Consider the following 27,603-nt stretch of genomic DNA (forward strand, 5'->3'; position numbering starts at 1 on the left):
ACCTGATTATCCAGCCCTTGTGCAGATGGGGTGACAGGTCCTTGTCCATCCCATTTTGGATCAGACACCACAGAATCTTCTCACGGTCAATCAGCTCCATTCATCCCTCCCACTGCCAAACAAAGATGATGTTCCAATGAGAGCTTCTTGCAGCACTTTTAGATTAAGGCAAAGCATGAGGGAGTTGTAATTCTGGCACAGAATGGGAGTTCTTTGCCCCATCTGAGGGCTGCCCCATGGCTGAGGGATGCCTGCAGTGCCTGAAGGAGAGGTGCCACTAAAATCTCCTTCTGCACTGAGGTTTCTGAGAAGCCTCAACCTCAGCCACTGCTTCTCAAAATCACACAGGAGGATTAGTGAGGAGAAAGCATCCAAATTTTGTTTCCTCTTGCTGGCTGATCTAAAACATAGCGGCAAGAGGGCTGCTAAGCTGGCATGTCTGCTCTAGAGACAGCCAGGGTCATGGCTGGATCACCTCACCCTCTGCTCAGGGAACTCCTCCCTGGTTTGAAGAGGGTTGTCACCCGACTGTGACAACCTGTGGATGATGTTCCAGCAGCTGGAAAAAGGCAAGGATGGCTTGGCCAGCCCACAGCTGGCCTCAGAGCAGCAGCCCAGCTGGAAACGTGGCCATTCCAGGGCATGCCATGATATTTCAAGAGCATGAACCTGTCAGCCAAGAAGAGATGACACCATCCAGTGATCCAAAAGCAATTTTAGAAAAGAGCTGTCAGGCTAAGGCACAATCTGCTCTGGAGCAGAGATCTCAGACTAAATTACTGCCTCATGCCTGCTGCAGCAGGGATTTCTGTAGGAAAACCACAGGAGGGCTGTTAATCAAGGAAAATCAGTGTCAGTCTGGCTGCAGTGGAATGGTCCCACTGTGATGCCAGTGCCCCAGAGCCCCATGCCAGGAGGGGTGGCCTGTTTTGGATGCTGCTGTGTGTGCATAATTTGGACATGCCTGATCCAGACAGGCTTGCCAAGACCCTGGTGAGGTCTGCAAATTCGTTTGGCAAAAAGTGTGCCAGGAAGAGCTGCTGAGCCTAAACGCCCTGGAAGTTCCACCTCTTCTGGGAAATCCTTCTCTGGCATGTACAGCAGCCTTCTGAGCAGCCAGAGTCAGAGGGCTGTGGGTGGAAAAGGTCAGCAAATCTCATATTTGCTTCTTAAGAGGTGCTTCAGGTACATAAAGCAAACAAAATTCCTGAATCCAATGCTACTTGAATCAACAGCTTTTATGTATCAGTGCAAGGAATAAATGCCCATCAACCCAGAGATAATTTTAGGTGCAGAAAGATGACTTCAGTTTCTCAGCTCCTGGACAGGACAGGCTGATATTTCTCATTATAGTCATGACTAGCTGATGACTAGACATCCAGGAAAGAGACATCTAGGAATGCATTGCCTCCCTGCTTCTGGTCCCTGCTTTTCCTAGAAAGGCAAAAAACAACTGTGCAGCAGTGACTCACCCTGGTCATTTCTCCTCCCTTCAGGGTCAGCTGGTTGCTCCTATCGCTTTGCTTCAAACGTTGACAAGGAGATTTGCACTTTCTAAGAACGAAAAATGTCATTACAGATTCCTGTTGTCAACAGAAGTCTCTGTATGCAATTCTCTTTTTTTATAACAGCCAGGGCAGACCCCAGACACGAACTTTCCTCCCCCCTCTTTAAAAAATTAAAACATTTCATACTCCTCCCTTGGAAATGTGCAGAGCACCCCAGAGCTGATAGAAAAAGCAAAGCTACACCTCAGGCATCAATCCCAAACTCAGGATTTTGCAGGATGCTCAGGCTGCCACCGCAACATCTTCTGTTCCAAGCGTGCTGGGGCAATGCCTGGCAAGGACAGAAAAGATGGAATTTGCTGCTCCAGGTCCAGCTGGCTTTTCTCAGCTCTACCAAAAACCCCCCAGAGTGGTTTAAAGGATTGCTTTTCGATGGTTGTGGTGAATGGCTTCAGCTGTTTGTTTTCAGTGTATCTTACCAGAGACTAGAATTCAGATTTTGGTTCTAGATTTGATCCTGAAGGTTCTGCATCCTGGAATTTGCTTCAGCCAAGGTCCACGTTTGACTGTGAAAACAAAAACCTCCCAGATGGCTCCTTTCTACACAGTGTTTGAGCATGTTTCAGCGTGCTGTTTAGCACAGGGGGAAGGCACAACAAAAAAAACAGACCCACTCTTTCATCAGATTTATCTGAAATCTGTATCCAGGATTTATAAACAAAAAACCCTTTTTTTTTCATTTTTCCCAGACTGTTTGCCTGGGTGAAGTGCAGGAAATGTCACCAGGAACATCACTTCCATGTGATTCCAATCCCATTATCCCATTAACCCCTTTTATCCACATCCCATTACTCCAATCCCATTTTTCTCCCATATTCCCATGATCCTAATCCCATAATCCCATCATCCCATCATCCCATCATCCTAAATCCTACTTTTCTCCCATAACTCCCCAATTATTTCCCTGTATTCCTCCCATTACTTCTCATTACTCCCCAGTTACTTCCCCCATTTTTCTCCCATAACTCCCCAATTATTTCCCATCATTTCCCCCATTTTTTCCTCACAATCTCACAGTCCCAAATAGTGAAATTGAAAATACTCAGTAGGGATGAGACAGGAAACCACAAAGAGACTGCAGAGCACAGATACAACAGCCAGAAAAGCCTAAGCTTTCTTAGGAGAGGCCCAGGCTGTTTTTTTGCAGTGCAGGACACAAAGCTGGAGAGATTCTTGCATGGACAGCACTTTCCCAGTGGGAAAAGACAGAAAACAAGCTTTTTCTCCAAGTTTTCAACGTGACCTCCATGGTTCTGATGGAGCCACAGTGGAGTCACAGCAGCTCAGGATTGGCACATGATGTGGCAGCCAGGACCATAGAAATCTGGGGAAAACCAAGCCAGGTATTTCACACTGCACAATGGGGACTTAAAGGGAAGGCAGCAAAGCATTTCAGGGTTCTCACTGCTGAGAACATAACATTAACATAAAATGGCTTTTATGCTGCATTTTTGGAAACATGGAGCAAAAGGCATGAAGTGAGGGTGACATCCTTAGCTGGCACTCAAGGATGTCGCTGAAAAGTCCCAGCATTTCTATTTTTTGAGACAAAATCACTGAATCCAGTTCTGCAGCCCGGGCACCAAGACAGAGAAAAGTACTAATTAATTGCATTGCAAGGCAATGACTGGGGAAAAAGCAGCCCAGCACACAAGAATAAATCAGTCCAAGAGCGCATGTCATTCCCCATGTGCTTCCTTCCACTGTGACCAACACCATCTGCTTCAAAAAAAAAGGCATATGCTGCTATATTGAGACTTCTCTGAAACCCAGATTTGCTCATTTGGAGTCTTTGGGTACCTGCAGTAGAGCACAATGCAGAAAGAATCCATTTTAAAGAGCAAGGCATTTCACATGCTGCAGTGTCTAACTCCTAGAAGAGAAAGGCACAGGAGGAACTAACAGGAGCTGGAATCTGGAGCTGGGTGGACGCTTTCAAAGTGGAAATGAGGACTTTTAAATGTCCTTTTAATGGGATGGGCAGTGATGCTGTAGCCAACAGCAGAGGGAAGCACAGAGCCACTGTCCCTGGGCACAGCGTCAGTCAAGGAACAAATGTACACTTTAAAAATGGTTATTGATCTTGCAGTAGCTGCAAAACAGCTGGTGATGATCAGGGCCAGAAGACCCATTCCAAATTCAGTGGAAGGTGATCTGTATTCCAAGCACATCCTCTCTCTTCCCTTATTTTTTTAATTTACCTTCCAGCTGGATCTCCACTCGGTGTAATGTGTTTTTTGCTGCAGCACAGGTTCTCCAGGAGAGGGAGGCTGAGATGCCTTTGGAGTGTGGTGTGCATATGAACTTTATCTGAAGTATAATTGTCTGTTTGCATTGAAAAAAACAAAATTATTTCACCATTCACCCCTTCTCCTGTCACACATGTTTGAGGAAAGAGGATTCAGGTCCCTCACAGTGGTGGCACAGCTGCCACCAGGACTAAACTCCTGGATTTCACTCCCATGCAAACACACAGCTGGCTGCTGTGGCATTTCATTTTTATTTATTCATGTCTCACACAGGGTATCAGCCCTTTGGAAGGGGAGACCACTTGCAAGCTTTGGGATTTTGTCAAGGATGCCAGGTAAGGGAACCTTTCTATTACCATTGGTCACACATTCCACAACTAGGAAAAAACCATCAGTGACAGGGTGCTAGAGCTGGCATAGGTGTGGAGGGACAGGATCTATGAGAGCAGGCAGAAATATAAGGTAAAAAAATGCTCTTTTATGGAAAAATATGTAGAAGAATGTTATTTTTATTGTATTTGCAACACCCTCCTTGGGGATTGCCAGACACTTTACCAGCAAACACATCAAGAGCCACAGATGTGGTACCAGAACCCAGATCTTTTCTTCAGTTCATCTTCTGGACATTCAAAGAAAAAAAAAAAAAAAGTAAAAAAAAAAAGTATATTTACAGCTTTGCTTTCTGGAACAAAGCAAATTCTTGCTTTCTGTAACAAAGATATACTTTTTTTATCAAGTATATTCAGCTTAAAATTTCCACTCTAACCACATATGTGCTCAGTGAAACTTGGGAATGGGAATTCACTGAAGGGCAAAGTTTTGAGCCATGCCATCCAGTCTGTGCTCCAGTGTCACAGCATGAAGTGTCCACGTCTGTTTTTATGGGAGAAGATGTAAAGGTGCCACAGATATCCCCGTGGGATGCTCTCTTTGGGATCTCCTCACCACTGAGGGTGTCAGAGCCTCCATCAGTCCTGGAGCAAAGATCATACCAGGGCTGATCTGACCTGAATGATTCCTTCCCTGCCTCCAGCTCCCTTCTGCTGTGACACCAACCTCTTCCTCACACTCCTTCACCCTCTGGGTTGGGCAAGCAGAGGCTGATTCACACCAGGAGTGTTGATTCACTCTCTGGTGGTTCAGGGATTGTTTCACCAGCCCTTCCACCTCCCTGTGTGAAAAGCCAGCAGAGTTCACGTGCTCTGGGGCTGTTTGCTGCTGGGTCACCTGTGGTTAGCAAATGGATCCAGGAGTTATCCAGGGGTGAGCCCTCAAGGACAGAGACAGGCAGAGAGGGACTGCCTGATCCCTGATTTCCTTTGGAAACCAGTTTCAAAGCAACTTTGCATCTAAATAAGTACTTTGGTTTCCCAAAGAGCTAAGGTCCTGGGAGAATTTGGCCCAAGGTACTGCCAAGTGCTGATCTCTGCAAGCAGCCAGGAAGAAGATACTGGAAGTCCTGGAGTATCACCACCTACCTTTGCCCTTAATTATGTGTTTTACATCACCTGCTCCTTGATGCAGGGTCACTACAAGTTAAAGGAAGTCTGCAAAAAGTGCACATTTATGTTATGCAGACTTCTTTCCCTGTGGTTTGGCTAACTGATGTGTGTCATGCTGATATCTCACAGGACTGCAAAAGAGGTTCACTAAGCATTACCTATGAATCACAACATTTTTTCCCCTACAGTGGGGCTGGGAAGAACAACTGTTGGAGAACAACTGGAAAACAAAGCAGCACAAAAAGCAGCACCACGTAGGCAGCAGAGGAGCCCGGAGTCTGTGTGCTCAGTGAATTTCAAATGTGGCAACACTGGCAGAATTAAGCAGGCTTTGGCAACCCCTGTGACCCTGCAAACTCACACACAGCCAGCCCCTGCAGCCAGACAACGCCTGCAAAAGCCTGCCACTGATAATCCCACACATTCCACAGCTGAAATTTGGGATTGCCAAAGCTCTTCTCACTCAGGGACAGTGCTGGCAGGAGTGACGGCCAGTTTAGGAGGGTGCTGGAGCAGGGATGGACAATGGGATGTCCTCCCCCAGTCACCTGTAGCTGAACCAGGGGCTTTTGCAGCAGCAGGAGTGCCTGGTGTGGGGATATTCGTGCTTGAAAGGAGTTACAAACATTGTCTGATTCTGTAAGGATCTGCAAATCTCCTTTCTGGAATGCTTCAGAGCAGTGCCTCCTTCGGGGAGCAAAGCAACTATGGTGTCTGGGACATCCTGGCAGAGCCTAAACTGATAAAATAAAACCAGCCAGCCCACCTGAGGAAACAAACATTTTATTCCAACAAGGCTACTGCATTGTCTTCACACACTCGAATTTTCCAGGGTGTTTTACCCTCACAGCCTGTTGCAATATCTCGTGTTATGTAAGTCTCAGAGAGGGGAGACGTGAACAAACACTCTCCCCCGGAGGTGGCAGGTCTTCCAGGTTCTGCGGCTGCTAATGAGATCATGAGAAACCTGTGGGTCTGTTTTACCAACGCCCCCGGACGGGATCCTTGCTGCAACGCTGTTTTGTTTGACTGCCCGCTATCTCGGCAGCGACATCAGATCTCCCCAGGCAGGCTCCGGGCATGACTCACCGGCTGGGGGAGAGGAAAACCTGAGCAGGATGGGTCATCTTTGAGGGATGAGCTGAAGCAACCGGTTGGTGGTCACAAGGCAACAAAAACATGTCTTTGTAGGGCTAAAAAAATGAGCACAGAGTGTAAGTCAGCACAGGATGCTGTCTGGTGCCTCCTTACAGCTATTTTCACGTTTTCAAAAGTGATACATGATTTTCAGAAAGCTAAATACACGTGGCTTCAGATTTTCTAGAAGTGTGTCTGGTACCTCCTGGTAAAGTCCATCCAAACAAGTTTCTAAATGTCTCACTCACAGTCCAAGGATCTCAAGAGACAAAGGAAGATGAGCAAAGAGGGCTTGGGAGTTGTAGAAAAGCTGTGGGAAAAACATGCAGAGGGAGAATGGGAGCCAGTGTGGCTGAGACAGAGCTCAGCACAGACAGTGGCACATGAAAGAGGTGTCAGATGCCATAAAACAACTCCTGCCTGCCAACAGGGACAGCTGCTGAAGTGGCTAGCAGGCAAAACTGGGCAATTCTTATGATCTGCATGTTGTCAGCCAAAGATACCAGCCTATTTTACCCCATAATTCTGAATAAACAACAAAAATTTTTTTTTTTCCCTACACACCTTCCAATTCCTTCACCAGCATTTGGTGCTTGAGTTCAGATAAGCACAGATGAAGTTAACACCAGCCAGGGCTTGGTGGTGAGAAGAAATATGTCCTCATTATACTCTGAGAAGCCAAAAAACTCCACAGACTACTTATACATGTGAAGAAGAAATTACTTCCCTGCAGCAGGTCAGGTTGGCATGGACACAGTAAAATGAGATGTTTGACTCCTGCAATAAATTATGTGGATTGGCAGCAAGGATCCCATGTCTGTCTCAGAAATCAAGTACCTGGGTCTTTACCTTCTGTACTCTCCATCATTTATCTTCTTGAGAAGGGTAATACCTTTACTCAGCCTAAAAGTGGCAGGAGAGCCAAAAGTCTTTTATTGTAATGCTGTTAATTTTCTCTGATTTCCAGTTCTGAATCAAAGTCTGAGTGACAGAATCTGAATGACAGAGCCTGCGGATTCTGTTCCAGAAGCCCTAATCCTACATTTTCCTAATCCTAATCCTAATCCTACATTTTCAAAAGTGATACATGATTTTCAGAAAGCTAAATACACGTGGCTTCAGAGTTTCTAGAAATGTGTCTGGTACCTCCTGGTAAAGTCCATCCAAACAAGTTTCTAAATTTCTGCTCCATAGTGAAAATATGGCTCACTCAGTTCTTACTTTCAGACTTCACCCTGTTGTGCAAAATGCTGTCCACTTTCCCTTCATGTGTTTTAAACTGTAACCCCAACTGCAAAATTGCAAATTAATGCATTTCAGATATCTGGTTTTGGGGAAAAAAGGTTTCAGTCCTCCATGGAAAGCAAAATTCTCCCAAAAACTTCTCTTGAGCAAACAGGTCACAGAAGTTTAGGTGTCTATGGTTGGAGTAATTTCATGGAGCCATTCAATCCAACACCCAGCACTGCACAGGGAATTCACAGGGAAAAAATTCAGGCTGCCTGGAAGTGCTTCACTGGCTCAGCTCTGGAAACACCTCAGAGATTTCATTTTTTATTCAGCACCACCTGGCTTTGTAATTGTTCGGAGACCTCGATAGCTGTTGGACATTAAGCACAGGACTGTTCATTCTTTTGAGGATTTCATCTCACCCACACAACAAAATTAAAATAGCACAGCTTTCCACTTAAAAGGATTTCACCCCTGGCTCAGAAACACAGCAACATCAGTTCATGTTCCAGAAAGGCAAAGGAATTACCCCAAAATACACAGAGAACGAGTGATGAAGGTAAGCATTGATACCATCCATCTGCTGCACCTGAAGTATTGTGAATCATGGAATAGTTTGGATTGGAAGAGACCTTAAAGATGATCCCATTCCCACCTCCTGCCACAAGCAGGGACATCTTCTACCAGACCAGGCTGCTCCAAGCCCCATCCAACCTGGCCTTGGACACTTCCAGGGATCCATGGGCAGCCACAGCTTCTCTGGAAAACCTGTGCCAGGGCCTCCCCATGCTCACAGTGAAGAATTATATCCCAATATTTGATCTAAATGTGCTTTCTGCCAGTTTAAACCCATTCCCCCTTGTCACATCCCTCCATGCCCTTGTAAAAACATTCTCCTCCAGCTCTCTTGAAGCTCCTTTAGGTACTGAAAAATGCTATGAGGTCTCCTTGGAGCTTTCTTTTCCCCAGCTGGACAGCCCCATCTCTCTCAGCCTGTGTCCATAGCAGAGGTGCTCCAGCCTGGAGATCTGTGTGGTGTTGCCCAGGAGAGAGCAAAGTCAAGAATAAATCCTTGTGCATGCTTTTTTCCCTCTGCTTCTGAGCTCTCACAGGGGAAAACGCAAAAAAAACCTTTCTGGATCAAAACCCTTTTCTGCTCTGGCTTCTCTCCTGAAAAGAGTGGGTTTTCTAGCATTAAAATCCTGTTTTCCTTTCCCACTGCTCTGCTCTCCTGTCCCTCAAATGCACAAACGAGCAGCACATGGAAAGGAGATCACACCACAGCTGCTTGCCTCAGGTCATTAAGCATCGTTTTGGTCTCAGCTCTGCATAACAACCTTATTGTCCCCATCTTGGAGGGCTGTTAAAACAGTAAATCTGCCAAACAGCAGCACTTGTGGGTGTCTGATTGGTAGCTTCCAAGTGTTTATTCTGGCAAGGCTCAATTTTTTTTCTTTTTTCTTCTGTCAGTGCCACATCAGTCTCATTTGACAAAGGGCACAGCACCTTTTGCAGATGGGTTTGTTAAGGCTCAGGAAGAATTAATTGTCTACTGCCAACTGGAAAAGGCCTTTAGAGCAGCAGTGTTCCTATATATATCCTGTTGGCTCAAAATGGCCTCTGCTTTATGGGCCACAAACTCTCTTTGAGCAATGTCAGTTCCTATTTTTATTTTTTTTTTCATTTCAGTCTCTTCCCTAATACATCAGTTTCGGGAGCTAAGCCCGGTCATTACCTGACTGCAGAGATTATTTTAATGATCTCTTCCTACCTGTCAGCCAAGGTGTCAAGGATATAATTTCACAAGCTTTTCAAGCAACCATTCAGCAACACTTTAATACAAAGGGTGTCATTAAATGACCAGTCACATGCCCTCCCCAGGGAACACCAGTCCTGCTCTGGAATCTGACTCAGTTACTCTACCAAGTGCCACAAATGTGCACCACCATAACTGGGAAGAAAATTTGGTCAAAGGGACACATTTTCCATTAAAATAATGATGTTTATTATGAAAATTTTGACTCAGGATCTTCAAACTTTTGTCCTGCCCCTTCTTGCACTCTCACCAAAGTGCTCCAGTCTGCCTTTCATGTGGTTGTGACATCCTAGGGAAGCATTTGTGTGTTTACACATGATTACTGTTAGACTTTCAACATCCAAAGACTTCAAAGGTTCCAGGTGAACTGCTGGGTCTTGACATCTCGGGCCAGGTCTTAATGAAGGACTCTATTTTTCGGAGGTGCAGCTAATTGCTGGCATAACTAATTGCTGCAGTGTGCATATCTGAGCACCTGAGAGCAGCCAAAAAAGCAGACAACTTTCTGCTGTTGAAATCGAGCTGTGTTGTGTCAACAGGCAGCAGTTTGCAGATGTGTTGTGGTTTGGTTTGTTCTGTTTTGTTTGCCTCCTGCCTCATTCCTGAACGAAAGGAGCAAAGCCCTGGGTTGCTCTTTGCCTCTGAAACCTTAAGCCAGAGTCACACAGTGGTCACTCTGTGATGTTCTGGGCCCTGAAAATATTACTCTGTTCATATTTCCTTAAATCATGGAACCTCAAATGATGCAAAATGGTCACTGAGGAAAGGCAGGGAAGCCTTTGAAGGGTGAAATCAGCCAACACCCACCATCATGTGCTGCAGGAGAGTGGCATTTCCAGGTAGAATTCTTCTCCAGTGACATTTTGTGGTGAGCCCGAGGCTGGGAGGTGTCCATGTCTCAGGGGAGGGAGTGTCCAGAGGCAGCAGATGTGGAGCTGATGCTTCCCCAGCTCCCTGTGCAGCAGACCTTCCCCATGACCTTTCCTGACCTATTTAATGCTGGGTCTTTTCAGGACAGTTACGGGGCTTAAAGGAGCAGGAACAAAGTGGTGGTTTCTGCAGCTTCTAAATATCTTTGAAAAGCCACAGCAGACTCTTGTTCACATCTTGAAAATCTGTCCTTTCATCTTTGCCACTTAGCCCCAGCTAAAGATGGGGACATGCAGAACACTCTAGACACTATTATTCCCCAACAGAGGATAAGAGTGCCAGAGCAAGACAGAGCAATCTGCTGCTGACTGAAGTGCTCAGAGATGGTGGGGACAAAGGCCAGCACAAGAAGAACAAAAAGGGACCTCAACCAACCAGTTTCTGAGGAGGAAAGATGAAAGACTCACTCCAGCTGCCATTGAAGTGAGTGGAAAGATTCTCATTAACCCAAATGGGAGTCAGATGAAGGACCTGTTTGCTGTGTACCTTTGTGAGGCATGGATGCAAACCTGCAGGGAGGCCTGGGAAGTGTCAGAATCAGACAGAAAGAGGGGCCCACAGCAGATGGAAGGGGCAAGAGCAGGATTGCTAATCTGGCTGGAAAGCAAAGCACTGCTCCCCCAGCCCAGCACACAAAGACACACACAGGATTTCAGTGGGAAGCTGTGGAAGCAGCTCCCCTCTCCCAGCAGCTTCCCTGGAATCTGCTGCTTTTGGCATTCAGGACTAACTGGGCTGAATCAGCCAAGTTGTAATGTGCCTTGGCTGGGTCACACTTACCTTCCCTTGGAGCCTCCTGAGCACAAAACACAGCAGAGACCAAAGCTGTGCAAACAGCCTCTGCTCGGACAGCTCTGGCCAGCTGCCAGCCCAGGGTGCAATGCCACTGACCCCTCCTCTGTCCACTTGTCCATCCCAACCCCACAGAGCATCAGGGGGAGGAAACCAGCAGAGAGAGGGAGGTCTCTGTGAAATCCAGCTGCAGGGAGACACCTAAAGCCTTTGATGTGCCAGCCTGTCCTTCTCCAGAGCCCTGCTGGCACCAGCAATGTCCCCCCAGCACCTGTTGGAAATGAAATACCTTTCCTAATTAATTTTTCCAATTAATGGTTTTAATTAATTTTTAGCTAATTGTTGTACTTAAACATAAGCAGGGTATTACCCACAAGAAGTTAAGCAGCGGGGTTTTCCACTTTAGCCAGAATGCAGCTGAGTTTTTTTCGCAGATTGTTATTTTTAGAGTGTGTTTATTAGATCACTAAAACTTTTAGGTTGTGCTAAACTAACCCTGATAAGCTTCAGTGAAGAAGGCCTGGGGGAGCTAAACTCTGGACACCTGGAATCCAGAATTTATATCCCTCCAAGGATGAGTTGGAGTGACCAGAAGATAAAGAAAAGACTATCAAAGGCAATTCAACATATGCTGGAAACTCCCTGCCTGTGAAAAAAAGATAATGAAAAATGTAGACTACAGAAAGATACAGAAAAATGTAGACTAGTTACCATGAGAAAACAATAACAAACAGAAGATAAAATACTAATTAACAAAGAGAATATGTATTTTAGAACCAATTTTTTTGCTTAAAATGCATAAATAAGTGGAAAGTTTAGAAAGCTGTGCACACCTAGGTGGAGCTATTCCCTCATGCTCCCCAGCCTGGGATAAAGGAATGCTTCTCCCCAAAAAATAGTGTTGCAGAGTTTCATTTATCCCCACATTTTTGGTGGCACACCTACAGGAGCTGCTGGACCAGAAGGAGATGAGCAACACATCTGTCACATCTTTGATTTTATGCCTGACCAGGACATGTGGTTCTGGCACAAATGTCACGAGCCAGAAGTTAATTTCAGCCTTTCACAAACACTCAGGGAAAGAAAAAAAAAAAAAGCACAGCAAAGAAATCTAGTGTGTGGAGGGAAGGAGGGAGGAAAATGGGAAGGTGGGGGGTGGGAAGAAAGGGGGGGAAAAAAAAAATCTGTTTATTAGCAGGTAATTAGATTACCCTAGGAATTTCCAGATGTCCTTGGTCTGGTTTTCAAAACGAAGCACCCCAAGTTACACCAGGAGAAAACAACTCAGGAGAAAGAGAATTAAAACACATAAATTCTGCACTTCACATTGCTCATGTAAGGACCTTAGACCCCTTTGAAGTCTAAGGTCTTACTTGTGAGAACACTTGAGCATTTGCAGGAGCAGGGCCACTATTCTGTGCTATTTTTAACTTTTTTTCATCTGTAAAGCCTGTAATTACAAACAAAAAGCCTCAGATTTGAAAAGGCCACACGACCATGCAATCAAACTACTAAAAACCCTTTTCCAAACTAGCAACAAAGTAAAAGCTTCTTCTAATTTATATTTTTTTTTAATGTAGACCTTTAATGTCCCATATATCGACCTAAGCATATTGCTTTTTTAATGTTTCTTTTTCATCTGCCTCAATGTTGGTGGTGTAAATCATTAAACTATCTCCCAAGGACACATTCCCAGCTGGTTAACGGGATATGAAATCCAAAACCAGTAAAATTGTGGTAATTTACATCAGCAGATGCTCTGGCCCTTGCAATATCCTTTGGATTTTTTACTGCAAAAGGAAAATCAGCAACTCCTTTTGTCAGCCCTCAGCAATGTGAGCAGTGATTGAATCTTAGTTACTCTCAGCCTTCCTTACAGGGTCCTGGCTTTGGAAAGGCCAAGAGAAGTGGAATTTCCAAGGCTCACTGTTTCAGTTCTTCCTGAACCTGCCCTCCTTCACCTGAAAGCCATTCCTCCTTGTCCTGTCCCTCCCTGTCCTTGAGGAAAATCCCTTTAAGCCCCTTTAGGTGCTGAAAGATGCTCTAAGGTCTCCCCAGAGCCTTCCCTGCTCCAGGCTAAGAAATTAAAGAAAAATGCTAAAAACCGAAGAATTTAGAAGATCTGAAATATAATTATTCAGTACAAATTATTCCCTGCTTTGGCATGAAGGTCACTGCACCTTTAAAGCTTTAAAAGCAATAAAGAGCACTTGGAAAGGCACTTGGGAAAACTGCAGCAGCTGAGATACCTATCAGCAAATAGGAGAACAGTTCAGTAATGGCTATTAATCTAAATTTTGGATGGGCTCAGGCATTCAGTGTGGAGGAAGGTGTCCAAAATAGCACACAGGGAACAGATGCCACTGAGGATTTAGAGCTTAGTTCTAGGGTTTGAGTTTTTTGTCAAGTTTTTGAAGAGAACCTTGTTTCCTAAGAAGCTGTGTCAATGGCATTGATATACTGAAGTATGTTGTGGTCACATATATCTATTTAGCCACTTCCACTCCCACCCCAAACCTATTCAACAGATTTAATTGGGACAGAGGTTTAGCACCCCTAGGAGGTTAAGCAGCCAAAGACAAATTCATCATGCTGAAGAGAAGCAGACTGTGCTGCAAACTCATCCATATGAAGTTAGAAACAAAAAAAATTCACGAGAGGCAAAAGAAAAAAAAGTTTTATAAACATCTCAACGTAGGGAAGAGTTCTGTGAGGGCTCAGTGTACACTAAGAGGCACTAAACCACATATAAACCAGGTTTTTGTTATTTCTGGCATTCAGTGGACTACCTGGCAGGTGTTGTCACTCAAAACTCCCATAAAACCAATTCCTACCTACATTTATTTCTAGATTTTGTCTTGCCATAAGTGACTAAAGCCACCGGTGGTGATGCAATGACAAACAACCCAGCTGCAAAAAACTCACTCTGAGCATCCCAACTCTCCAAAAAAAGTTTTCCAGGGAACTGAAATCTTTCTGAAAAAAACAAACTCTCACCAAGATCTTTCTGCTGCCGTTTGGGCACTGAAAGCTTTGTATGAAACTTATTCAGCTGAGGTGTTTAAAGTGTCTCAGAAAAAGCCCCACTTGTCTGATCTCACACAGGTGATAATTCCTCTTTCAGGTGGAGGAACATCTTGTCCATCACACGAACAAGATTTCCTTTATGATCACAGGACAGTTGCAGGGACAAGAGGAGACCTAACATAACAATGTTTTGGACCAGCTGATGTGAATCACACTCCCATTTTTTATGCAGGCACCACTGCCTTTTTCACGAGGCAAGACAATGCCACAGAGAGGTGACCTGAGGGGCACCTGGGTTATTTTGAGCAGGGAGTTTGAGAAAAACATCCTTCTTGCTTCATTACAACACTTACACCTGCAAGTCACCATGGAGACTCCATTTATTATCAGAGTGATTGCTTCAAAGGTGATCTTCAGCGCTGGGTCCGGGATGGAAAAAAAGAAGGCAGATACAAGGTTTTTAATTTGCTAATAGAATCAGAGAGCTGCACAGAAAACAGGCACCATGGAAACAAGCCACTGCATTATGGTGCACCAAAGTCTAAAAAGCAGGCAAGTTAATTTTCAGGCTCTCAGGTTATTTTCAGGCATCAAAAGGGTTGTTTTCAGCCTGCTCAGGCTCAGATTTGGACAGAGAGCGGGCAGCAGGCACTCGAAATGCAGGCCTTCATTCAGGAGCAAAGTGCCCTCTTGGCCTGGATATTTGTTTCCATATCCACTGCAGTGAGCCCCATTGTGGTTTGTCAAGACCCTTTCAGCACTCTGAAATGAGCTCAGGACTGTGCAAGCTGAGACAGCTCAGACTGTGCCATCAGCAGGGAGACAGAGGATTGAGAAGCAAATTCTCTTCCACCCCTGGGTTTTCTCTCAGCTGAAAATGTGCATTGGTAACTCCAGGATTGATGGAGAGGGGGTGAATTTGAGTGAAACAGAGTTTTGGGTACTTCATTTGGTGCTGTGGCTTCCCCTGTCTCTCCAGAATGGGAATTTCTCCTCCTCACACCCCCAGCCTGCTCTTAACTGCTCCAAGATTACCAGGTGACAAATCCTCAGAGAAGCTTCCAGGGGGAGGTTCCTTTCCAGGTTTTCATTTCTCAGTGAACAAAGTGCTTTAGTGGTGTGGAGACCAAAGCAGTTCAAAAGGATCAGGGGACACATTAGCAAGCATCTCCCAAGATGCAAATGCATTACTTTCATGGGTGAAAAGCAGCTTTGACCTCCTGGCTCCTGAAAGTCCTGATAAACACTTAGGACTGCTTTACACCTTGTGGAGTGACAGACTGATTTGGGATAATGAGAGCCTTATTTTTCATTTCAGACAGCTGGAAAGTGCAAGTTCTAAAGCACAAAATCCCAAGAAGGTGTGACAGAAGTAGTCACTGCCATTTGTAAGTGGTGAAAGTCCAATTTTGTTGCTCAATTTTCAGTACCAGCTGTCAAAAGTAGTAGGAGAGATTTCCACCTCTTGCTATCCTCCACCCAAAGATAAAACTTCACAATAAAGAAAGTTAATTCTGTTTAGAAATGCCAGTGTGATACTTTCCCCTTAATCACCAATGTTAACAGCTGAACTTAGGTACCCCAATAAATTTATCCCAACAAAGTAATTAACCCATCACAGCTGTCCCAGAATGAAAGGAAATAGCAGGCAGCAAGAAACCAACCCAGAGCAGAAGACAGGAAGAGAAAGGTCTGGATTGTGCATCTGCTTTGTTCCACACCCAGAAAAACGGCTGGAAAACCCAACATATCCTGAAAAAAATAGATTTCCCTTCTTCTCCCAGCAGGACAATTTCAGCACATGGTTTTCAGGTGCTTCTTGTCACAGCCTGCAGGGACTTCACTGTGAAACTTCTCCCACTTTCTAACAACTCACCCAAGGGACTAAGCTGTTTTTTCCCCTGGCAGGGAGTCCCTGGACTCTCCCTGGCAAGCCTAGGAGTCCAGATCACTGAAATCTGTATGGTATTTTTCATTTATTCTACTCACTTCTTCCCAATCCTGGAAAAGTGAACAAAATCCCTGAGCTGTATGGTTGATACGAAAAAAATAAGAGCTTTCCAGTGACATTTTCTATTCAGTCTACACTTTTAAAAAACCCATGCTCTTATTCAGGTGGATAATGTATTAAAAAAAAAAAAAACAAACAGCCATGCAGCTAAGGGGTATTTTTGGGGACGACTTTTGCCCCTTGAAAATTTTTCACAAAGCATCAAAAATAGATGCTTTTAGCTGGAGGAGGAGAGGGGGAAAGTAAACCCAGTGTGGAAGCAATGTTTTTGAAATAAACAAGGGGGCAGCTGCTTCCATAACAATAAAGGTTGTCAGAAAATGTCACAGTAAATCATCCAGGGCATTTATTTTATATGCCATCTCAAAAAATCCTTCTTTCCAATTTATAGTTGGATAAGTCAGATAACTCTTCCTGATTCTGCAACTTCTTCTCTTTACCTATGAGAACCTAATAAATAAATAAATTTAGGACTAATTTAATTTGTGATGACATCACTGATGGATTTTTAAAAAACTAACAATGTCAGCTAAGCTTCATAGTTAATTTCTGTAGGTCTGCTTAAAATGTGAAGAGAAGATGGCAGAATTCAGTATTTAAATGGTGTTTAGGCAGCTTCTACACGTCTGAAAAAGAAAAAAACAAAAGGAAGGGCAGGATATGGAAACTGAGGCTAAGCCTTCATAGAAGATAAATCCCCACTAGAATGGTGATGCTGCATGACAAAAATAATTAATTTTGAGGATCTGGATCAGCTAGGGTCCTCTGCAGACCTTCAGTCATCCTGGATGAGCCACAGGATTATTCCAGAACACTCAGGGCTTCAACCAGGCTGGACTTGAAAACCTCCAAAGATGGTTTGGAGGTTTCCAACATGTGACTCAAATCTTATTTCATTATATTAACAACAATGCCCTGCCAAAAAGCTCAGACACCAATGATCCTGGAGCCTGAAATGACTCTGTGTGAACAGTGCATTCCCCTGCCAAGCTGACCATGAATCAAGGTTGCTCATATCAAAAAGTTAATCAAATTCCTTCCCCTTGTGGGCTCACAGATGATGGCCAAAGCCACACAGCTTTTCCTCTCCACCTAAAGCAGCAGCTAATAAGTGCTCCAGGATGTTTCCTTCAAGCAGTGCAGGGACAAGGTGACACCAAGTCTGCTAGGAGCCTTTGCAGGCATCTGGGGACAGCAGAGGACATGATGCTCCAGATTCCCAGGACTTGTTTCCAGAGTTCAATGTGCCACAGCTTGGTGATTCATACCCTGTGATCTGCACAGGACCCGCAGGCAGGACCATGAGCTGCTGCCCAAAAGAAATGGGACAGCTCAAATAGAAAAAAAAAAAAAAAAATCAGGAAAAACTGAGGAGAAAATGAAATTAGTGACAATGACATGAATGGAGAGCTCAAGTTTAACAAACTTGGAAATGAAAGTTATTGAAGAAGCACAGTGGAGTTTTATTTGCCTTTGGCTTAGCTCCAAGTGGCTCAAAAACTGCCTTTTTAACCCAAGTGTGATTCACTCTGCTCTCTTCCTTCCCAGTGGTCCAAACCTCAAGCACACAGATTCCATGTGCTCTAAGTTGTCACTGCAGTCAAGAACCACCCGTTTTCCATGCCTACATGGAAATTTTTGTTATTTTTGTTAAAAATTACACATGTAGGAGGTCTGTGCATGAGCAGCAAAATCAGGATATCCAGCACAGGTCAGATAAATGTTTATACACAAGACCAGAAGCATTAACTTGCTACATGCAACCTCTCAAATTTGTTTGCACAAGGGATACAGCCAAGGCTTTCACACTTTCAGCATCACAGTGCCTGGGCACTTAACAGTGGAAAACAAAGGGGGACAAAAAAAAAATCAACCCTCATAATTTTTTCTCTTCCTGGCCTCAAGCACATATGTGGGGGAAAATGAAAATCATATCCAATAACATCTAGATACCTAGTGCATCTGCTCAGTGAAAGAAACTTGAAATTTGAAAAACTAATCTATTCTCCTGGCCCCCAATTCTATTTTCCAAAACAGTAGAATGGGTTATTATCTGAAACATTAACAAAACAAAACAAAACAAAACAAAAAAAAAACTCCCAAAAAAACCCAACACCTCAAAAATAAAAACAAACCCCACAAACACAAAAAGCCAAAAGAAACCCAAACCAAACCAAAATCACAGGCAGACACCAAGCATGGGAAGCTTCCTTCCAGCTCATTTAAAGCTGAAAACAGAGAGAACAGATCAGAGTATCTTAGAATGGAGAACGTGAATCAGAGTTATATTTAATTCTACAAAATACCAGAATGGGAAATCTTTCCCAAACCTTCATCCTAGCTCCTTCATAACCATGATTTTTTCTGAGTGAAATTACTAGTCCTCAACACTGAACTGCTCATATCTAATGAACAGACTACTGTGATCAAGAGCAGGAGCAAACTCCAGCCAAACTCACATGACTGCTTTCCCACCCCTACACTCAGCTCTCTGAGGTGTTAATTTCCCTCGGATTTACATATTCAGATTTGGGATAGCAGTCTCCATCAGGATTCTGGCACCATGAGGCCACACTCAGGTCTGCACGACAAAAATCCCACAATTTTGAGTTGAAATAACCGAAGTCCAACCCTAATATTGCAAGCCACATATACTTTTGTATGTCTATAAACCCCTCAGGGTTTCTTCAGGTATCTCCCTTCTCCAGACACCTCACTGGTGTGTTTTTAAGACTCTCAAACCTGAGATTTCAATGCTACAGCCCCCATAGAACTTCATAGATGAGACAAGCATCTCACCTTGTCTTTCCCAAATGCAGAATTAATCACTTTGCCCCATTTTTCCCCCCTTTCTCCCAGTCACCCTGTGAGCTAACCATGCAGGATGCCTGGCCAGCTCCATGTGACCTCTGCCCACGCTGCACTAAATGCTAATTTAATTTGACAGCTGAGCTGCTCATTCTCTGTCTCCCCAGTGCAGCTCAATTCCCAATGACAAAATCTGAGTGTTAAACAGGACAACCAACAGTGTGGCTGAGGTCAGAGGTGAAGGGGGAGCAGGATTAAATCTAAGCAAACCTATATTTCCACCTGATTAAGGCCAGTGTGTAATGATGACCCTGCTACTGTTCCTAGCAAAGAAAACATTTTCCAGAGCACAGGAGTGTCCACAAACACAAAGGACTGGATATTAGCAGATTCCAGGAAAAGGTAAGGATAAAAGAGGAGCAGAGAATGGCCTTGTTGTGCAAACACTGCTCAGCAATAACTAAATCATCCCTGTGTTATCAACGCTGTTTACAGCACCAATCCAAAATATATCCTCCCACTGAAGTTTTCTTACTGTGAGGAAAATTAACTCTACCCCAGACAAAACCAGCACACCCACCTTAAAGCAAAACTCCCGGGGAGAAGGAAAAGGGACAGAAATCCAGTCTCTTGCAAAATAACACTAATTGTTCTGTGCAAGCTATGATGGTGATGTGACAGCCACACAGAGAGGGTTTTTTCAGCTGGAACGAGTAATTTGATGACAGGCTTGCAGCTTCTCCACCTACAAACCGCAATCATGCAAATAACATCTTACCACTGAGACACCTATTTATGCAAGCACAGCCCCAATCACTTACACCTGAGGCATCCAGAAGGTATTATTAGGGCATGATAAGGCTTATTAAGGAATAACACAGCGTTCTAAAGACAACACAACCTTCAGCAGTGAAACAAAACTGCAGCATCAGTGTCTTCAGTTTCAAACCCTAAGTACAAAAATGGCAGAATTCTGTGCCAGAAGCAGCACCATTTAGGCAAACCTATTTTTCTTGCCACCCTAACTTTCCAACAGGGTATTTCTCTTCTCTAAAAACACTAGTTTATATCTGACAGCAGGATCACTAGATACAGTGCATCAAATGCTGGCTGGCTTCAAGTCCAGCCTCATTTTGCATCAGAAGGCTTAAATTATGTGACTCTCCCCAAAAACTCTTACCATTTCATCAGTGGTCCTCCCCTTTAATCGGGGCAGAATTCACAAAGATGGCACTTTGATAGATCTGGAAAGCACCAGATCCTTTCCAAACAACCCTGGAGCAAAGGGAATTCCAAGCTGGGATCACAGGGCTCCCCCTTGCCAAGAGGATGGATTTACATGCCTCTCCCACAGATGGCCACAGCCAACAGTTAATTTCAGCAATAACAGCTCTCAGTCCTGCTGCCCTGCCCGCGAGCAAAATCACCCTTGTGCATGGCAAACTGAGGTTCAGTGCTTCAGAAATGACAATTTGATGTGGGTTTTGAAGGCAACACAGGCAAATTCGACCAGATGTAGAAAATTTTGTGTATTATGCCTCCTTTTTTGTTTGTGTACCAGAAAGCCACTTACTGCAAATTCTGTGAAATGGGAAAAATATGGCTATGTACACATTTAGCAACAATTTCTTACTGCAGCTGAAAAAAAAATACAGCTTTGTTGACTTGCAGTCATCATATTTAATATATTCCAGTAGCTTCTCATTGTAACCCTGCTGCTATCCCACGATTGAGTATTCCCAGGGTTTTTTCAGCTTTCCACAGGTCACAGTTTATATTTTAGGACACTCATGGATCACAAATTTACTTGTGCTCAAGGGACACATCAGGAACAGTTGTCCAAATGGACTCTGCAGCGTTGCTCCAATTGTCCTGAACAATCCTGATCTTTGCCAAAGGGAAATTTGGTATTTTAATAGGAGGCAGGGGAAGCAAGCAGCACATTAATATTAAATGCATGTTTTAGGCAGATCACTCATTTCTCTCACTTCAAGCAATGCAGGCTCCAGAAGACACTCACAGGAATAAAAAAATCAATTTTTTTTCCCCTCCACCTTAAAGGAGAAGGATCTCAGTGCAGTCAGAGTACCCAAGAGTAGTGTGTGGTGTCTGTGAGGTATATGCCAAGCTACAAACAGGTGTGTTTATTTTTACTGCCCTCATTGTTTTGCAACCTCTTTGTCATCTCCCTCAGAACCGGTTTCAGAACCAAAATACTACACAAAAAGCTACTGGATAAAAAGAAACCTGTAATTTCTTTGTCTTTGAAGTCTCCTTATAGATAAAAGTTATTTCTGTTCCCAAATACTCTATCAATCTCCTCTTTATATACAGAGTCCCACCAAAGGTTTGCTCATTCTGACTCCCCATTTAGCCTTTATCACACTGGTAACTCTCCCAGGCATTTCCTTTCACACATTCTGCCTCTTCCAGGTCCAAACTCCTCACTTCAACCTCCCTGAGGAGATCTTTATCTCAGGTGTTCAGCACTTTTATTGCCCTGTTTCATATCCCACCCTGAAGACTATTTCCTCTCCCTTTTCCTATTCTGAAATCCTGTTCTTCCATCCTCTAACAGAAGCTGGTAGTGTTCCCACTGCAGCTGGCATGCTTTCTTCTGTAATGAAAAGAAAGTGGGAAAAAAAAAAAAAAAGGAGATTTAGAGTAAAGACAAGGGAGTGGGGGTGGGACGAAACACACTTAATTCAAAGATATAATTAAAAATATGTGTCTGACTTTGACGAGACTTTGAACAATTCTACAGATACAGCCACACAGACATGTGGGAGACATTGCCTTATTTTTTCATCTCTGGCTGCTGCACATTTAAAGTCAAATGCTTCACATTACAAGGACAGCAACCAACCCTTCCCCTGGGATGGCAAACAGCTGCCTGCTGGTGTATCTGGTTACTCCCTGTCTATCACATCTAAAATCTCTTATCTCAGGCAACAAGAATTTCAAGGATGTTGCTCCTTGCCCTCAGCACCACAGTGTATCCATGTTGATGTGTGGAGCCACACAAAAATAGAAAGATACCTATTTTGAAAGACACTTTGCACTCCAGGTCTCTAAGGCACAACTGCATGAGGCACAAAACCTTAAGTACTGTTTCAGTAGCAGACTTTCAGCAAATGGAAGTACACAGCAGATAATGCTTTGTAAGAGCTCCAAAAGGAAAGTGCCAAAGCAAAGGGCTGAAGTGAAGTGTCTTCATCATCTACCATTATTTTTCCAGACTACTACCATCATTGAAGAGTGTATTTGTCTTTATTAGTTTCACTGTAGTTTGGAGAGGAAATGCCAGAGATGCTAGTGTCTCCATGAAAATGTGCTTTGATTATAAGTGGAGTTAAATTGTGTGTGTTCAACAGTTATTTCTCTTGCCTAGGAGGAAAGAAATCTTCCTGACAAGAACCAAGAAGTTTCATGACCCATTTCTCCCCCCCTTACAGGTCATATATTCTATAAAGAAATATATGATACAGAACTGGCACTTGACAATTAGAAGTCAGCAACATCAGCTACAGTCATGTATTTTGTGGTGATTGAATAAATAAACTTTTCTCATATATCATTTAATCACAGGTGGAATAAGCCCACTTTTCTGGATGGTCTGGTGAAGTCACAAAATTTTGTAACTTGTAGCTCCATAACCATAGTTGCAGTTATAGCTGTGTCAAAATAATGTTTTCAAAGGATGGTGTGTTGAACACTCTGCTAGCATCCCAAACCAGGCAAGGAAGAACTAAAAATGTTGTCCCCACTCCCACATTATTGTTTCCATTGAGCTGCAGAGTATTTTCAAGTGCAGAAATTCTACATTATTTTTGTGCACAGAGCTGGACTTAAGAGAAGTAAGAAAAAAAATCATGTGGCTGCCTCCAAAACTCTATAAAAACTAAATGAAATATCCAATGAAACCACAGATGACAGATCTGCATGCATTATTTGAGGTCTTGGCTTTGTGTCTGTGTTTCATTCATTCATGCACATTCTTGAAGTGAAGCACAACCCAGCACTCCAAAATCAGAGTCACAGTTTGACTTCAGGAGCGAGTATCTCACATTCCTGAAAAGTTCTGTTAGTGTGGGGTAAGAACATTTAATCAGTCAAATTGCTTGGGTTTTAGCTGGATTCATCAGGCAACTCTGGGTGAGGTAAATGAACCACAGCATTAAAATGCATCTGTACAGAGGACTTTAAGAACAGACAACTACAGAATTAATATGACTTCAGAGTAACTTTTTAATCCCAATTAAAAGTGCATCATAAATAGCTTTTGTCTAAGCAGATATTCAGAAGTTTTACAACAAACGTAAGGACTACAGTACCAAAACTTAGGAAGAAATACTTTATTTTCTTAGCTACTGTTCAGAAAGCCCTGAGGAAACTGATCCCCAAATCCCTAAGAGATCTGCAGCAGAGAAGCTGAGGAGCACTCTGTGCAGACAACTCCCGGTAGTACTTGGTAGAAAACGAGGCACAACATACCTAGGCAGCTTGCTCAGGTCACACCTCCTCAACACCACATGAATTCCATGTATTCTTCCCTTTTGGCAGCTACTACAAAGAGAGACACGATTCTCCCTGGCAAGTATCCTGCTATTGGACAGGTAACAGTTTCTGCTAGCGTGTAAGGTCAGACACCTGTTGTTCATCAGAAGTCACAAAAACACTGTTTCACTGCTGGAAAAACGGGAACAGCATGACTAGTAAGGCTTCAAACACAGCAGCCATAAATCCCTCAGTCACTCAGCATACAAAGTTACAAATGAACAAAGCTACTAGCTTTTTTTCTTTTTCTTTTTTTTTTTTTACAAAGAACAAGCTCAACAGACTTTAATTCAAATACATTTATAATAAGTAAACATTTCAAAATCAAAATTGGAGGGAGTGGACTGAAACACCCAGACATTCTTGCTTTGCTCTCCACCCTCCTAGAGAAGGAATGGTTATTTCTCATAGCAGTTTGATCAGTACAGAAGACTCCCACAAACTAAAAGCTTTTGTCTTAGTTAGGTATTAGCTATGTAGTAAAAGTACATTCAAGAAGTCCTTGTATCAATTTGGTGTTTTTCAAGTACCTGACAGCTGGTCCTTTTACAGATAGCAAACAGGCCTTTTGGCCTGCAGTGTTAAATCAAAATCCTTCTCTCCCAGTTCAGAGATAAACTGAGAATCCTATTTAGATGAAGTCCACTAGCTGACTCAGGTATTAATGTTAACTCCTCTAAAATGAAAACATTATGAAAGACTTATTTCATATTTAGCAGTATCACATCTCCTGCTGATAAATTTGGGTTGTGCTACTGATCACTTAGACGACATACACCTAAGAAATTTTAAAAGAATAAAATCTGAATAATTAAAATACACACTATCTGGAAAAATATCACAGATGTATAAGAATAGAAAAAAAAAAGTAAAAGGCTTTAATACATTTCATTGTTTTGTGCAGATAATATTTTTACAGACTATGGCCAATCAATGAAGAAACGAAATACAAATGTTTCAGTCTTTTTAGCTCTTTTTTCAAGACACTTGACTTGTACTTTGAGCTTAAGTAGTAGTTAAGTAGTTAATCCACTGATAAACAAACTCAGCAGAAAATAATTTTTTAGTTGTACCACTAAATCATTAAAATCATTAATATCATTAGTTGTACAGGAGGTCAGTGCTGTACCACTAATAAGATTTTTCCTGGTTACTGTAGAGGTAAATTTGTAATCCAGGTAATTGGACTACAACAGTAGAAAAATCAAACTATCCCCATGTTGTGTTCAGGTAACGTTACACAGAACAGCTTTAGATTAAATTTACATTTGTTTTTATTCCTAGTATTGCAATGACGGGCAAAATTATCTTTAAAAATAAAAGTATACAAAAAAAAAGATTGTTAACATTTTATGATGACTAAACAAAATAAATGATAAGTAGGTATGAAAAAGTAAGATTCAAAACTCTCTAACCAGAGTTTATTTTCAACAGAAAGTTTCGAGTGTCAATTTTTTTTACGTTGGAATAAATTCATAGTTCGCTTGATATCTCAAGTTTTGAACTTGTCTTCCTTATAAAGTGAATAAATCCCCAAAAGTCCTTACTTAATAGAAATAGCTTGAACACTACAACCTACTCAAGAGCAACAGAACACTTATAGCTGTACTATAAAAGCTGGTTCAACGAAGTTGGGAAGGTGAAATTTGATTTGATAAAATCTCATTGCAGCAGACAAAAATGAAGCTTGCATTTTGTTTGCTGGCAGAAAAAGAATATTCAATTCACTAGAGTGCATATAACAAAACCAAACATGCAATCTATTGCTTTTAAAACTTTTACTGCAAGATAACATTAAGAGAACAGTAATTAGATATCTATCTTTTTTTTTTTCCCAAAGAGAAAATATGTAAACAGGATAATAATTTTTTTTCTGTATGTATATATAGCTTCTCAGATCATTTGAGGGGGACAAAGGAGGGGGTGGTGTTTCTCAATAATCAGGACACTTTTAACTGTAATGGGTTTTCATTAAAAACAAAAAAGCCAACACTGTTCTAATTCAGCATTAGACAAAAATACTGTGTTTCTTGCACTACTTTAACAGAGCTGAAGAAAAAAACCCGAATACCCCTATTTTGGCATTCAGGATTACATTTGCTCAGATCTTTTAGATTTCACAAAGCTGCTATCCAGTGTTGCCATGAAATACAGACTTTAAAATCTACGTAGCACAGGCTACTTCCAATGTCGATACTAAGTGGAAAGGAACATGAAGCAGTGCATTACACTACATTTCTGGAACTAGTACAGTAAGAGAGAAAACCTAGAAAAAGTTAACCTATAGTTTATAGAAGGAGCTAATTATCTGCAGAAGCTGATTTTTTGGTTGTATTTTTTTTTTTTTTTACACTGTGCGATTTTCTGCATCTGCTAATTTAAAACAGACATAAACTTGTTGCTTTCCTTGCTTTGTTTTTTCCTATGTTCTCCCTTCCACCCACCCCCTAGATGCCATACACCAAGCATTATGAATATAAGCCCAAATATCCTAGACAATCCAGTGAACAGAGTTAGTGTAATGCACTGGTGTGAGGTGTGAAATAAAAAAAAAAATTCTCTCAGTCTTCATCGAAGTTCTGCTGTAGAAGAAAGTTGGCAGCCAGGTTTTCATTCTTCTCACAAGCAAAATACGCCTGTATCACAAGTCCTTCAGGAAATCCTAATGCCTTTAACTGAAGAAAAGAAACATATTTAGGAAGTACATTTTGTATGTTAGGCTTCTTTGTATGTCTACTGTCTTGAGATGTCACTTAAGCAATTACTGCCTTCTTGAAAATAGCATTGCTGCCTAGCTCAATGCAGACTTTAGTGAATAAAAAATAAGGTGCTGTCTCTGCTTTTAGTAGAGAGGATCCTCACTTGAAAAAGTGATTTGATTAAATCTAATGAAGCATCATAAAAACTTGTCTCCTTAGTGACACAGTAAGTCTAAAACAGACCTGGGTCACAGAACTGTCAAAAAGTAACTGCACATTGTACAGCTGCAGAAAAAAACACCCAGCTTCAAACAATGCTCATTTTAAACCATTATGCAAAGCTCCAAAGCACTTTTAACAAAAATTGCCTGGAACAAAAGCTCCCAGCCTGTGATCTTTAGTAAGTTGTCCAGCACATCGCACCAAGCCATATTTCCAATTGTTTATCTTGAAAAAATTAACTACTCACTGCAGCCAAGACAAGTAAGCTGAGAGCAATATGGTTTTCAGAAGTCAAGGAATTAATTAATGTCTGGAACACAGCGAAAACAGGGCAAGAGAATGCCAGAGAAGAACTTATTACTGTGCCAAGGGTTTAGCCAGCACTTAGGGGCACTCAGCAAATGAATCCTTGTTTCAGCCAAAGGCAAGTACACTCTACCACTTGGAGTTTTTCTTAAAATCCTCACAGTGCCTGCAAGGCATTTCATATATGAGGCAGATCAAGTAACTGTGAGAAACTGGGTCCTATTATCCCTCACCAACCATTCTTAGATTTTATTTCAGGCTCACAAACAGCATGAAGGCATCAGCTGCAATACTAAAGACACTTAAATTCTGAGGTGTGTCTTTCCTGGAAAGAGAAAGACATGTATGATCTCTGGTTTTAGAACAACTGCAGTGGTAATAATGCTCTATTGCATAAAATGGTTTTAAAAGGAAATGCAGCAGATTAGATAACCTGTGAAGAAGTACATGGACAAATAATTTTATTAGACTAATTTTATTAATTGCCAATTTCCTCAAGATCTAGAGAACTGATACCTATATTCAAATAGGTATGTTCTGATGATCCTTACATAAACTTTTGTTTTGCCACCTGAAAAGATATTGTCTTTGGGGTACAAAACCACTACCACTGTATGACTAAAGTTTAGCAATTTGTCCCCAAAAGAAATCTCAGAGGCATTGCCATCCATGCAAATCCATACTTAATCAGTTACACATTATTTAAGAATGCAGTATACCACCCCCAGAGTATATTTTCATTCTTCTAG

At 42.4% G+C, this 27,603-nt stretch overlaps 1 protein-coding gene across 1 annotated transcript in view; it reads right to left on the reverse strand.

Moving 5' to 3' along the window:
- Positions 1 to 23,300: 23,300 nt before the first annotated feature.
- The window catches only part of RAD23B (RAD23 nucleotide excision repair protein B), a 35,871-nt gene continuing 31,568 nt past the window's right edge, over positions 23,301 to 27,603 (reverse strand). The window contains exon 10 of the mRNA XM_085043291.1: positions 23,301 to 26,302. Coding sequence (XP_084899417.1) covers positions 26,189 to 26,302 — 114 coding nt within the window. The 3' untranslated portion in view covers positions 23,301 to 26,188. The remainder of the gene's footprint in view (positions 26,303 to 27,603) is intronic.

The sequence above is a fragment of the Lichenostomus cassidix genome, chromosome Z (genome assembly GCF_008360975.1).
Source record: "Lichenostomus cassidix isolate B80296 chromosome Z, HeHo_3.0, whole genome shotgun sequence".
Taxonomy (NCBI): Eukaryota; Metazoa; Chordata; class Aves; order Passeriformes; family Meliphagidae; genus Lichenostomus; species Lichenostomus cassidix.